The sequence below is a fragment of the Lygodium microphyllum genome, chromosome 2 (genome assembly GCF_053477565.2).
Source record: "Lygodium microphyllum isolate KBCC chromosome 2, Lygodium_microphyllum_v1.1.10, whole genome shotgun sequence".
Taxonomy (NCBI): Eukaryota; Viridiplantae; Streptophyta; class Polypodiopsida; order Schizaeales; family Lygodiaceae; genus Lygodium; species Lygodium microphyllum.
Genome location: NC_141136.1, coordinates 138,075,466 through 138,091,058, shown reverse-complemented (window position 1 = coordinate 138,091,058; position 15,593 = coordinate 138,075,466). Strand labels below are relative to the sequence as shown.

General features: G+C 39.4%; 1 protein-coding gene across 2 annotated transcripts in view; it reads right to left on the bottom strand.

Moving 5' to 3' along the window:
• Window positions 1-11,233: 11,233 nt before the first annotated feature.
• The window catches only part of LOC148040379 (uncharacterized), a 42,072-nt gene continuing 37,712 nt past the window's right edge, over window positions 11,234-15,593 (bottom strand). For both annotated transcript variants that reach the window (XM_087699014.1, XM_087699006.1), the window contains exons 5-7: window positions 13,213-13,402; window positions 11,697-11,955; window positions 11,234-11,588 (exon numbers count right to left, since the gene is read on the bottom strand). In XM_087699014.1, coding sequence (XP_087555140.1) covers window positions 11,394-11,588; window positions 11,697-11,955; window positions 13,213-13,402 — 644 coding nt within the window. In that variant the 3' untranslated portion in view covers window positions 11,234-11,393. The remainder of the gene's footprint in view (window positions 11,589-11,696; window positions 11,956-13,212; window positions 13,403-15,593) is intronic.

Sequence of the window (15,593 nt, the reverse complement as noted above, 5' to 3'; positions counted from 1 at the left end):
GCACACTTGCCATTGTTGATAAAAACAAGGCCCTACCAAACTTATCGTCGTAGGATAGGTGTATTATCTAAGACAAGATGCTTTGCTAAGAAGATGTATATATAAACACAAAATCAAATATGTGATCTAAGAACCTCGTTCTAGAATAGCTAGAGATTACTTCGATGTCACTATCACAGAATGCAAGGTTTTGCAATCCTTGTTATGGTGGTTGATCCTATTCAAAGATGCAATAAGGTTTGTCAAACATTGTGATGAATGCCAACATGCCAAAGTACCCATTAAGAAGGATAATATGGAGTCTCTTTGGAGACATCTGATAAAATTGGAAAGAAAGATAGTATGGAGTTAGTGCACATACTTGCTCATCAATCCTTTGAGAAATGGGAATTTGATTTTATGGGATCTTTCAACCCCACTACATAGTATTCGCAAGCAAGATACATCATAGTTGCCACAGACTATATGACTAAATGGGTTAAAGTATGCACTACAAGGAAGAACGATGCAAGGAAAACTACCAAATTCCTATGGAAACAATTAATATCCAAATTTGGGTGCTTAATAGAAATCCTAAGTAATTGAGAAAATCATTTCGTTAATGAAGTGGTAGAGCACCTGCTATTTAGGTTCCTAATCATTCACCAAAAGTTAACCCCTTGCTCCTCATGCCAAATCAAAAAATAAGACTTTGATCAACATAATGAAAAAAATATTCTTGAGATCAAGGTTGGACTAGGACAACAAATTAATGGTAACACTATGGGCATACCACATTGCTTATAAGGTGAAACCCCTTCCAGGCTAACTTATGGCATGGATGTGATAATGCATGTTCTGAGCCTACACATTATAGTACAATGTTTGGAAGGAAACAAGGCCTGGACCAAACATCTCTCCATATTGGAGTAGCTAATAGAAACCAGACTCTTGGCCACTCATGTGTTTATCATAGAAAAAACCCGTAGGAAATCATGGTTTGATAAACATGTGTAGCATAAATCTTTGAGCAAGGGGACTTGGTTCTTCTTTATTTGCTAAAAGAGCATAAGCAAAAACTTAAATTCAGATGATTAGGGCTCTATCACGTCTGCACCATCAGTTGAATGGAAAATGTAGAGCTCAAAACAAGGAGGAAATTAGACACTTCAATGGGAGCTGAATCAAAAAATATTACCATATTATTACGACAACCCCACATCACCGCAAAGGCCCAAGGCAAGAAAAGGAATCCCACACCACAAGGAACCATTGCATTGTAGCAGGCCCTCCAAGTTCAAGCACCCTCAATCAGTGATCTAGATGAGGAGGAGTAGAACATCATCCCACTAGTATTCTTGTGTCTCAAGCTAACAACTGCAAAAGAAATCGTATTTGACAGTCTCATTGACTAGGGATTGGACTTCAACATCTTACTTTATGAGTTTCGGTGGACAACTAGGTCAGCCCTCCTTAACACCATCTAATGCAAGGGCAAATTCATATGGAGGTTTGCCATATTGAGTGTTAGGCAAACGTAAGTTGATAGCAACAATCAAAACAAAAAGTATCCCTATAATGTTCTATGTGTTTCCTAATTGAAACAATGTTGGACGGGAGATTTTTTGGAGTAACTATTCAAGTCTCAATCCAATGTTGAGTTGGTTTTGTACAGCAAGGTATCCATCTGCTTCTTCCAAGGGCTAAAATAATCTCTACATTCATCAAGACAAACTTGAATTAAGCCTTATTTAGCATATCTTTATGCTTATCTTTTATAATTTTTTACTCTAGTTGTTGGCCTATGACCTAGCCCTCTATGGTCTTTGTAGGGATCTTGACTAGGACTACTATTGCACATGCTAGTGGTTGTTGTCCACGGGGTGCTCTTGCTAATTGCATTTCTTGTTGATTTCTCGTTTGCATCCCCCTCTCAACCCTATGGTGTACCCATAACTCACACTTAGGTCCTGACATATACCCCTGCCTGCCATAATAGTACCAAGGCCCTCACTACCTTTGCTAGGCATAAATTATTGAAGTCAATCAGACCTAGCCATCTACGATGCTTGCAAAACAAGCAAAATTTTTACTAAAAGAATTTTCCTTGGCCCACAGCAATCATCGACTACCCATCAGTAGTTTGGGAAGTGCACAACACTATAACACCCCTCACAATATGTAATGAGAACTCATCGTAAGCCAAACAAAGACATCATGCAACAAGCCATGTCAAAATCCCACTTCAAGTCCACATGGATACCCAAAAAGCTACTAGTCCTCAAAAACCCTATACATTGCAACCAAAAAACAATCATCCAATTTGTAAACCGCAAGTCCATGATGGCACATCTCACTCTAATCAAACTATCTAGGTATATAAACACAAAGCTACCCAAACTATAGCTGCAAGCCCTTCCACCGCCACCACTGACACACAAGCCCACCAAGAGAATTTGTCCTTGAAAGTCACAAATGAGAATTAAAAACACATGAATGGCCATGAAGATCCTATAGACAGCATCAAAGCAGCAATGAAAAGTAACCGATACCTGACCTCACAATGCCCTTAACAAGTGTCGCCAAACCAAGACCGCTAGCTAGATTAAAACCAATTGCCATTTGCCCATCAATATATCAAATGGCATCTAAAATATTCCAATGGCTGATTGTTTCACTCAACTTGACTCTATATTTGAAACACTCACTTAAGCCTACAAGGTATTTGATTTGGGCATTGTTGATAAGCAAATGAAGGAGCTCATATCCTATTGGAAAATCACTTGTGAACACATCTTTTGCAAAACTGAAGTTGTACAAAAGGATATCCTCACACTTCTAGAAATAATCACTAAAGCCACGTGGCTTATCTCAAATTGGGCACCAATCACCAAGGCAAGTGATCCTGTTGTCAAAGTAGTTGAAATACAACAAAAGTGCAATTTGAAATATCCTTTCTTGAAGGTATGGTACAATCACCGTCTCGACATTGCCATCAATGGTACTCACTTAATGACCAATACAAAATAGTGCCGCACAATGAGAACTATGCAACATGACCCAATGCATTGCAAAAAAATCTAATTTCATGCCATTCTCATTGCCTAACACCTATTGTACCCTTCTAAACTAGAGCAACACCCATTATTAGATAAATTATTGTTGGAGGAGATGCTTCATGTAGCAAGTTGTTTAGAAAGCACCAATCTACTAACATATGCGTTGACCATTTGATCTAGATGAGCTTGTAGAACTTTAGTTTAATCTAAAATTCTACGACTAGTGGCTTCCTCAACCCACCACATCAATCAAGGCTTCTTAAATCACATACATGGTGTATATATCATTTTCAACCTACTGATCGATTCTTTCTAACACACACACACACAATCAAAACCAACAAACATCACAGCTAGGAAGTTGTATATTACTGCTCTGAAGAGGGAAGACCATACCCTAATGAGAGACAAACTCTAATGACATGAATAGGATTTGAAATGACATGGAGGGACATTAAATTGAATAAATCAAATATACATTACCTAACTTGCTTTATTGCTTGAGTTGTATAAAAGATGTAAGTTGTATAAACGAGGTAAAAGAGAAGCATGTACAATGTCACAAGTGTGTTCTGGAATGATCTTGTCTTTTAGCAAGATTGTTTTTCTTTCCTCTTCTTCTCACAACTTTCTACTATCCAAAAGGGTAGATCAAAACACTCTTTAGAAAACGACTAACCTTGGAACCCCCACCCTAATAAATGAACCAAAAATGAAAGAAAAAGTGGTCCTTAGTGCTAAACACTTTGATCAATACAACTTGGAACCCACCTTGTGGAGCTTAAGGGATCTCAAATTTAGAGTCATAAAAATTTTTGAGGAGCCGATAAATGACAACAAAATGACAAGGGAACTTGATAAGCATTGTGGTTTATTGCTTTATACAAAGGTGTGTAGTGAACCAACTCACCTACACACATGCTAGAATTTCATCCTAAACTATGACCCCATCACTAAAACTCATGTGCTAATAGACTGGAGACAAGATAAATGAGTGATTGGTAAGGTAACACTTGCAGTGCAACCAATAGATTTGGCCCTAAGAATATAAAATAAATAGGGGAAATGCAAGGGACCCACAAGATTTCCCAATGTGCAACAATGATTATAAAAATTGAGAGAGAATACCCACCACAGTGTGCAACTTGCAGCCATCATGGATGAAGAGCTATGCATAGCTAATAGGGTCTTCCACCACATGTTTTAGTGAAAGTAAATATTTTGGATTAGATTGTGAAAAGAGATTTGAACGACCTTTGGTTAGAAGCAGCTCATGAAGCCATTATTAAAGCACAAGGTGCACTCTTCCAGACTCGTGATATACGGTTTGCAAGTGCAATGACGAGGGGGTTATTAACATGGGACTAGGACACCCACCTAATGCATTGCTTGTTATGGGAGCTACCACACTTCCCGAAAAAATCACCATCTCTAGAGACACCTCACAAGGACAGTCATCATAGACTAGAGGGGCAAGAGAGCAAGGGAAGCAATGCAGGGAGGAGTTGAGGAGCAAAAAGAAAGAACAGAGAGGAGCCAAAGAGAGAGAGAAGTCAAACATCGAGTAAGGGACAAAGCAAATAGCACAGGAAGGAGAAAGTATCCAATTTAGGTTTTGACGAACAGGAGCATGCAGATTTCTGGAGCACTAAGCAAAGGACAAAAAAAGAAGCAAAGATGATGACGCCGAGCAAGTTCAGGAAACAATCATGCAGCCTTTGGCGGAACAAAAGCGAGAGATGAGCCTCACAATCGTTTAGCATATCCTAGCACTCATAAGTGAGAGGGAGGAACAAAGCTCAAGCAAAGGGAAGGAAAAAAGTACCATCAGTTCTCAGATCCTAGAACCAGGAATGTTCCAGTAGTAGTGGCTTAGATGCAGGAAAATGGCTAAATTAGAGAACATCAAACCAATGGAAGTGGCCTCTCACATCGTACAAGGAGACATGTAATGTCATGAGGAGTCCACTTCAGGCTTAAGGGAGCATGCTCTGGCACTCAGCACAGGGGAAGACTTAGATACCTTGGAAGCTACGTGTTGAGAACTTCAAAGGGACAAGCTACATGCACGTAAGGGGAAACATGAACTTCAAGAAAGATTAGGGAAGGCTCATGAGGCCTACACAAAATCCATAGTCCAAGAAAATCACTAGATTCAAGATCTCCGAATCGAACTAAAGGAAAAGAGTGAGGTAGTGGAATCAAGAGAAGAAAACATAAAAGAATTGCAAGCTCGAAACACAAACCTCAGAGTATAGTTGCAACAAGAAAAGGTTAAGACAACTTTGCATGAGAGAGAAATCCAAGAGAGTTGAAGAGCCCGAGAATAGTTGAAGGTAGCTTGCACTAGTCTACAACAAGCTGGTGATGCAAATCTATTCGAAGCTATAAAGAACTAAGAATGAAGTAAGGAGGAGCTTGGGGAAGCATCATAAAGACTAACAAATGAGTTAGCCAAAGAGACTTAGCTCGAATCACACACAAAAATCTATAAAGTTTGCATGACAAGACAACAAGAGCTCTACAGGAAAACCATTCGAACTATCTCAACTTATAGCACTGATTATATAACTAGGCTAAAATCACACTTGAGCTTGGGCAATGTGGAATTTGGCCAAGTACAAGATCCTTTAACTCTAACCTCAACTAAAGAAGCACTTTGACATCATCTAAAGGGTGTTGGATATGAAGATTGTGAATTGGAAGCTATAGGGCTATGCAAGCCAAATACTTCAGGATCAGAATTATTCATCTTCTTTTGCAGTCACCATAGATTATGCTTCCCCCAATGGATTTTATAAAGCCTCAAAGTTGATGAGCCAAGGGAAGGTTCAAAAGATATACGACTAGGACCACCGCTCGTAATGGAGTCGCCACTTGGCAAGAGTGCCATCTTGCATTCTACAAAGCATTGAGGGCCCCCACTCAAAAAGTCACTAACCATCTACTCAACTACATCGCATATAAGTAGTGAGAAGATTTAGAGGGGCCAATAAAGAAGTACTAGTAACCATAAGTAGGTTAGAGAGTAGTATTTGATTTTAAGGTGTTTAAAGAAAAAAAGTTGCAGTGGGCTTTGACTCTAAAAATAATGTAGTCACTTATTAAAGTAGCTAAAAACCTCACAAGAAAGTGGAGGGAGCAACATGATGAAAATGCAATGTGGCAAGATTGTTAACTCCGGGTGAAAAAGAACCGAGGTGAGTATCCGACCTATCAATCATTGAGAAGTCTAGAAGTTCTAGCCAAATAGTGGTATGCAATCCTAAATGCGGATGGCCACACTCATTCAGTGTTCTACTACACTGAAAGCGATGAAAGAGCAAATGAGATTCATTGTCCTTATCCACAGTCACACCTACACTTTAATCCACAAATCCACAGTGATAAAACTTTCTAAGATTCCCCATGTAGATGCCTAGTGAAAGAAAAGTTGTATTTGTCCCAGCCAATGGACTTATGACCATCTTTTATCATGTTCCTTAGACACTTTTCTTATTGTCCCAACCCTACCTTCATTACCAATTGTAACTACCTTTGCCTCTTGATCAAGTTGTTGGAGCAAGAAATCACACCATATAAAGAAAGAGCACCCCCTTTATTCTACAACATCAACGTAGGCATCAATAAGGTGGCCATGATATGATTGCACCTCTATGCCACTCTCATTCCTACTACATGGTGATGCTAGAAGATATGGTGGATAGTTGTTTTGCCTTGTGTATCCATCCCTTCTACTCTGAGTCATCCATCAACCTAAGGAAAACACTCAAGGATTACATGCTCAATAAGGGATGTCTTAGTCTCACCCTACAATCGGTCCCAAAAAAGTAAAATCCCCACAAGACATGCACACACTCTGTGTGTGTGTGTGTGTGTGTGTGTGTGTGTGTGTGTGTGTGTGTGTGTGTGTGTGTGTGTGTGTGTGTGTGTGTGTGTGTGTGTGTGTGTGTGTGTGTGTGTGTGTGTGTGTGTGTGTGTGTGTGTGTGTGTGTGTGCGCGCGCGCGTGCGTGCAAAGAAAAGAAAGAGGCCAAAAAATCCAACCTTGAGAGGTGCACAACATAAACATTGCATTAAGGGGTCCTCAAGTTAAATGCATCTAGTGGCCTTGGTTGGCCAGTTTTGCTTCTAACCCCCTAACCCTTTTTCCCATTGTACAACCTCAAGGCACATCAAGGGCAGAACACCTAGGCTTCCTCAGACAATCTGCCACCTTGAGTATACATCGCACAATAACACCTTGCATTCTAATTGGGCCCTAAAGTGTGGGACAACACCCAAGCCTTCTTAGAGCTCGGCCCATCTCCTAATTACACATGCACAATATAAGGTAGATACACCCCTCGGGAGAGCACATACCTTATAGGTTCTATGAAGACTCAAGGTTGTAGAATATTTTTATTAAAGAGCCAACAATATCAGTGGCCAATCACCCTCTTCACCAACATAATATTCACGAACTCTCTTCTACTTTCTCATGTATCCCCAACAACTCTACAGAGCTACACTTCCATCATACCCTCCAGAAAACTATAACCTTTCAAAAGAATCACATCATCTACCATCCCTAGCACTTTATTCTACATGGATGTGCCATGGGATTGGCACTCATCTAAGAGAGGGGTAATGTTGACCCTCTTGAGCATGCAACACGAGCTATAAAATTTTATGGATTATGTTAAAGATGTTGATTTTGGAAAATGAGCTGAGCTCGCTTCTGTGCAAATTGTACACATTATTTTTTAAAAAACTTGAGTGAATCCGTAAGTTATGAACACCTAAGTGCATGCAAGACGAGGTAGACACGAAGCTACTAGATTGGGTTGGATGCCCAAAAAGGAAGCCCTAACCAAAAGTGTATAAAAAGGAGGAGAACTAATGTGGAAGACATTCGTGTGTGTGGCATTTTGCTCTTATCTTCTTTTATGGTTCTTGTGAGAGTAAGGGAGAGAGAAAGAGAATAAGGAAGTGTGAGAAAGTAAGGGACAATGAGAGGAGTTTTCCCCCTTCTTTCCCATCTAGTTCTTCTCATTTCATTGTGTTGAGTGCATATGGTGCAAGGAATGTGAGGTTGAGCATCTCAAGGGGTGAGGGACATGTATGTGAAGCTTTTCTCTCTCTCTTCTTCTCTATACGCCTACAGTCATTCATCACTTCAAGCAACCATGGACGCAAGGTAGTGAGCGAGGTGCAACGCGTGTGGATCATGGAGTGGCACATGCCAACCATTTGTGACTACAATGTGGTAAGTAAAGGTAAGCATGTTCACTACATCATAGGTTAGATCGTGTGTGTTTGTGTCAATGTGAACAGGCTAGGTGAGAGATAGCCCATGCTTTGTTGATCAAACTCCTGAAACAATAGAAGCATTCCCATCATCCCAAAGTAGTGTGTGAACGCAACACTCACCAAAGTAAATGCCTACTTTTACCTTTAGGTCACTTCCCAACCCATGTTCTCATAAGAAGAGTGACCTATGCTAGAGTTACAAGTAGCTTGCATTGTCTCATAGATAAATGAAGTCAAAGAAACAAGGACATAAAGATGGCTTTTTGATACAATAGCCACCCTATACTTGATGTACCAAGATACTATGTATTTGATCTTCATAGTAGATGTCCCAAGATGGCAAAGCCACTAATTATTGGACATTGTACCCAATTTTAGTTTCAAGAAAGGACCCAAATGTACTTTCTTTCAAGCAATAAGAAAAATATTTTGATTGATTAACCACTTTAGTATTGATGTATAGGCCTAATTCTTAGGGACTCAATATCCACAATAAATCACAAAGATGGAAAGGATACACAAACACCATGCATATCACATGAAATTTTTTATGAAATCGGGTTGCTAACTTCAACATGGGTTGACCATCTCTCTTCCAACTAGTGATTGCATCCATAATCCATAAATTATCAAAGACACTTAGGACAATATCCATGTCTTGCACTATGCTCCTCTCAAGAGCTTAGAACATGAAACAAACTATAAGAGCCAACACGAGAAAATATTTCTCTCATACTATGCTCCTCTCAAGAGCTTGCAACATGAAATAGACTAGTGCATGTATCGAGGGACCACAAACTAAAATTCCAATTTGAGACAAGACGTCTAAGCTAAGAACAAGTAGAGGAATTAATATCTAACAAACAAGTGGTTAACAAATGAGCAATGAATCAAGAAAGAAACAATGATGTAAAAATGTCGACCAAGAACTTTCAACTTTGCACAAGCTTTCACTCACTTTCAACCATGGGAGCAAAGCCATGAATGCATACACATATGTTCACATGTAAATGCCAATACCTTAAAGGAATTCCTTTAGAGTGGGGAGTTAGGCACTTAGTCAAGGATCAATTGAGTAAAAGTTTTAATTGTGAACCTTCACAATTGCATGCGAACAAGTATACATATGTTACAATTGTGCTACATGACTTTTCAAAAGTCGGCAACATTACTTTGATGACATCTATAAGCAAAAGATTAGACCTTTAAATAGGATCGTTTAACAATTGGGCTTTTTGCAAGTTTGGATAAGTAAAAAAGCTTTTATTTTTAATCATGCTTTAGGAACAAGGTCACGAATTGCAAGAAATCAAGGACAACTTCACTATTCCACTTAAGAGGCACAAGACTAACTTGGAGATGAACAATTACATATTGAAAGATTGTGATCCAAGGTGCATTGTTGTCAACTTGAAAAAAGGATAGCAAAAGACCCAATAAATATCCAACTCATCTTGCACAAAATATCATTATCAAAATGTAAAGAGCAACAAGACACTTGTGAATTGCATGTTTTAACTTTTAATGTGAGCTGCCAATCTTTTATTTATCCTTCAATGATGGCACATTATGTAACATCAATTTAGCTTAACTATACCACAATGGCATGCATAAAAGTCAAAATTAAATACAAAATGCCACATGCAAATAAGGGGATATACACATAATGATTGCAAGGCATGTGTTACTTCTTGTACAAGTAAATAAAAATAAGACACTATATAAAACTACTTGTCTACAATTTAGATCATAGAGAAAGAACAAGCACACAAATACATCCAACTCTCAAAACACCTAGCATGGGAAAATCATCATTAATCTTGGAATTGAAAGAGCAACCAAATTTAGAATCAAATGCCTCCTTCAATGGACAAAATAGTTCACATTTCATTTTATTTAGTCTTTTAAAAGTAGAAACAATAAAAGGCCTTTTTAAGGACTAAGAAACCTTTATAAGTTTCTTAGTATGTCTACATTTGGCAATCGCTTCAAGACTTAACCTAGAACTAGACAAAGTAGTCCTTTCACGTGATATTCCAATTTATTATCTTCAATATACTATATTTAAAGCATCTAGATATTATTACAAAATAAGGCCCTTAAAAAGTAAGTCCCTAACAACCAAAAATAAATCTCGAATTAACCCTTACTTGTATTTTCTACCTTATCTCGCCCTTATTTTTTTAAACAAAGGGCCTTAGAAAAACAGTTTCTAGCATTGCTTTTCAAACATCTCTTCGAAATAAAAAGGAACCCATAACAATGTACTTCTTATGAAGCTCATAAGGAAGGCTATGCATGAATGCATTTGTGCATCTTGCATAATCTATTAAAGTAATACTTCTCCTTCCAAGTCGATTGTAACTGAGCTAAGCCTAAGCAAGTTGAGCTGAGCAAAAATACATTTCTTAAAGAGGTGGTCCCAAGAGCCAAAAAGGAGAAGAGGATGTTGGTCATACTCCATAATGCAGGTTCTCCATCTCTTTCATGATTCTATGGCTGTAATCATTTCTAGAAAACTGCTATAATTGGTCTTGTGTTTGTTCTTTAGTCACGAAAATAAGCTATCATCAAGAATTTATATTGTACAAGGTGCTTAGATTGAGGATATGGTCAGCACCCATAAACTCTTCCGTGTACAAGTTGTTCTAGTTATATATCTTCAACTTCCATGAATGTATTTACCTAATACCACAGCTCCAATGCATCTCTTCCTCCAACATACTATCATCTCACAAAAGAGTATCTCTCAATCTAATCAAATTAATCATTTTTCATCTCTCAAGACATAAAACTCATGCGTAGGAGTTCACATGAACCAAGGTGTTAACAATATACCTTTACTTAATATTACTAAGACATTACCATGACGCTGTAAATATTTTATCTTCAGAAAAAGGCATGCTAGATTGCAAGTTATCCATCTTTCCAGGTGCTTGGATGTCTATGGGTGTGTGTGCGAATATACAAATATCTGACCATTTTTCCTACATGGAGGTTTTATTTCTATTTTATGCTTACTTCTAAGAACTTCTGTAACAGCCTCAAAGCATACATTGGTATAGCTATCGGAAGAAAACAATTTTCAGTACTAATGCCAAACAGCATTGCAATGCGAGGGACCCAACAACAATGATAAATGACCAATCACTTGCTCCCACATGCATTTTGAGATTGAAAGCTACAAAAGCTGCTGACAACAACCCAGCTATTGATATTACTATCCATCTGAATGCCTCCAAAGGAATAAGAGACAGAACCTGCATGTTGCCATTTGGAATACTTAGACAGGTACATCAACAGAATTAGGTTTTCAACATCAACACATTTACACTTGAAAAAAAATGACTTAAAGCCATGAACCTTACCGAGGCTGGAATAAGAGCAAACAATGAATACCCATACAAGCACCATAGCTGAACAATCCCTAGCGATAACCCCAAGTACTTCAACAGGAAGTAGAGTGCCAATGGCAAGATGCAAGTGTAGCCATAAAACAAGCCAGCCGCCCAGTTCACCTTACTGATATCAAATTCCCATGTGTCACGGTGAAGGAGGTAGTTTGCATAGTTTCCAAGTGCTGCTGCCACAAATATCAGGGTTGTGCAAATCCAGAAAGGACCATACCTACAAAACCAAGTTATCTTTAGAAAGACAAAATAGCAATAGAGTCACAGCACAGCCGATAGAATAACATTGCCCTACCAGTCACCATGTCAAAGTAAACCTACAGCCAGTTTTCATGCGTATCCCTCCACTATCTTTTACCTGTTACACTATGCGAAGGGCACTCTAAAATCTTCTTTAAAAAGCCGGAAAGTATTGTGATAGTAATAAAGCCACAGGAAAAAAACAAAAAAGTTTGGAGTATGGCTCTGCACAAACTGTTTACACTTTGGTGATCTCAAAACAACAAGGACAAAGTGATGTTTACTTCCAAAGAGTATTTGATATTTGCTAATGGATATGACCAATAAATTTTGACCACATTCATAGAGTCACCTATAAACCGAGGCTCCAAACCTTGCCAGACCCCCATGGCAAGGCAGCTGTGCTACCCTATAAGGCAGCAATACCCCAGCCAATCGGACAGATTATCTGAACCTTCTCTTTTATTTACATAAATCTTGTGCTTTAAAACAATTATTTCTGAGCTGTTAAAGCTTGGGCTCAGAACTGCCAGTTTGTGAGCATGGTCGTCAGGTATGAAAAGTATGATATGGAACAGTACAATAAAATATGGTAAAAAAAGGTACCTTAACATATTTTAATTGGTACGGTACAATAAAAATACATTATTCTCTCCTAAGAGCTACTTAAAGCATTCTTTTTTGGACAAAGAAAGGTTAACAAGCATTTAACTCACCCCAAAGAGTGCATCAGACCAGAAAATAAGTGTGAATTAAGTTGGTACATTATGGTACTAATACATAAGGTACAGTACCTTTAGTACAATATAGTATGAACCCTTCCTTACGTGGTACTAGTACAACTATGGTTGTGAGCTCAAATCTTGCAGGGTGCATTACTTGGTTGGACATCTATGTCCAGATGGTGTATCCATGTAAGGCCAGGGTCTTACCAACTCAAACACTCAGCCTCTGTTTGTTGTTCATTCAGCTTACAAGCTATCATATCAGCACACAAATAATGATTCCAGCATAGGTCTTACCTTGCTCTCTTGACTAGCCTATGGAGGCGAGGCCCTCCTTTCCACCGTTTGAATGTGTGTCTTATCTCAGAATAAAAAGACCACCAAATAGTCCTTAACGAGAAATATGCAAACTAATTGCACATACACTGCTGAATTTCATAAGATAAGGAGTTCCAAGGTGGCATGCTCTAACCTGCATCAGAATAAGTAGCTAACTTTAAAGAACTTACAAATCAGGATTGTGTCTTGTTGTCTCCAAAAAATCTCCACGATTCAGCTGGAACGACTGTAAAATTCTTTGTAGCACCTCGGCAGTATCCACATTGAAGTAAGGCTGGTAAGTTGTTATCTTGAAGAAGCCAGGTAAACCTCCCTGGCCTTCACTTCCTCCTGTCTCTGCTCCCTTCCTGCCATAGGGCTCTACATCAGACAAAGCACATCAGTAACAAGAAAATAAGTTAGAAATCCAAAAATTCGGGACTTGGATTGAAAGCTCCCAACTCACAACATACAATCAAACATCAGCTACAGAATTAAGAGCTGACAGCCATTCCAGTATCACAGCATTTAGCTTATGCAAACGTCAAGGTTCATAAGGCCTGCACCTTGCTCTTAAAAACTACTTGTGGTAAAGACTCGTAAGAACTACACCTTGCTTTAAATGTCAAACTTCATAAGGACTGCATCTTGCTCTAAAAACCTACTTGTTCATGCAAACATCAAGGCTCATAAGGAGTCCAGACCTTATTCTAAAAAACTATCTATTCAACGATTTATTCCATTTAGTGGTGAAGCATCCTTTCCACTCATTTCCACTCTGTCATGTAAATCATCCAGAACACAGCTCTTCAAAGAGTTGATCGATCTTCCACCTTTGCAAGGTAGGACTGGTATGTACGTACAGATCCTTATCATACAGTACATCTGTATGGTATGTATGATATACGTACAGATCATAAAAATGTGATCTTTTTTTTTTAATTTGTGGCCCCGAATGACCCGTATCTTTCTGATTTCTTTATCGATTACAGCCACCAGCATGCGCCGTGCACAGAGCAGGTAACTCTCTCTCTCTCTCTCTCTCTCTCTCTCTCTCTCTCTCTCTCTCTCTCTCGTTCAATCTTGTGCACATGTGCACACACATACATACCAATGTTTTTCTTCTCTTATCTTGCTCCAAGAGCCATCATGACAAAACTAATCTATCCCTACTGGAAGGAGTACACCAATGTGCTCCATATCAGCAACACTCCCTATTGAGAAACCCACTTCCTGATTTCACACACTTCATTTAGGGTTTCGCACTGACAGCCCCAAAAAGGGATTTGGCCACATTTTCAGTGGGCGCCCACATGGTGGTGCACCACCCTAGACAGCTTATGTCTATAAATAGGCAGTCACTTCATTCATTCTTCACTAACCTCTCTCTTCAATCATTCCTCACCGCCTTCTTCAGTCACCAACACCACCTCCCTTCTCTCACCAACCCCTTCCACTGCCATCACACCCCTTCAAGAGGACATTGCAGTTCGTGACTCGTGGCTACCTTCACCCTTCTTCTTCTACTTCAAGTGCCCTATTTCAGCATCACACCTTGCATTTGAAGCATCTTCCACCTGGCGACATCATCATCTGTTTGGCATTAGCACCCTTCTCCTTCAGGCTCCATCTTCTCCTTGCCTAACGTCATCATCTCCAACTTGACGAGGTAGAGGAGGGTTTTGTGTCTTAGCCTGCTGCCTTAGACCAGCCATCTGCTAGTAGCAAGAAGAGGGTTCATGTCATGCAGCAGGAGGAGGAAGAAGCATTGGAATCACCTTCTCGACCACTATGTAACCAAAGATCGTACTCAGCACATAGATCTTGACTTTGAGCTTCAAGAGTTCTCTATTAAGAAAGAAGATGATCTAAAAGTCAAGTTGGTTGAATATAGGCGGTTACTTGTCGAGTTTTCCACTATTGGCTCTCCAAAGTCAGATGACGATCAAGTTACATTCTTCTTACATAAGTTGCCCAAAAATACTTTAATGTTATCCAACACATCATCTCACAGCCTAGACTACCGACCTTCTATGAGTTTGAGTATCAGTTCTTGCGTTACGCAAGGCTACACAATCAAGTCCACAAGAAATCCTCATCACAGCCTTATTCAGAGCAAAGGGGATCGCTTGCCTCTTCTTCGAGAGGGAAAACCAACAGTGGCAAGAACTCGCAAGATACGAAGGCAAGCCAATCCAAGGGTGACACCTCTTTCTCAGATGGAACCAAAGAATCAAGACCTATCTGGCAACAACTCCCTAAGAAAACTAGGTTTTGCACACACTGCCAAAGATCCGGCCATGTAGACAAGGAGTATCACTCCAAGGCCCAAGGTCTCCCAACTAAAAAGCCTCAGCAAACCACTATGACGGCACAGTCCAATGGGACTTTGCTTCCCGCTTCTGCTTCATCTACTCCTTCAGCACCAGTCGTTGGTGTTGGACATGTGGTATGCAGACAACCTCAAAAGACAATCTCTTTCACTACCCTTAAGGGATTGGCTGATTGGTCTACAAGTTCCGATCCCATTGCACTTTATGCATTCATCTCACCTCCCTCTCCACCTCATCAA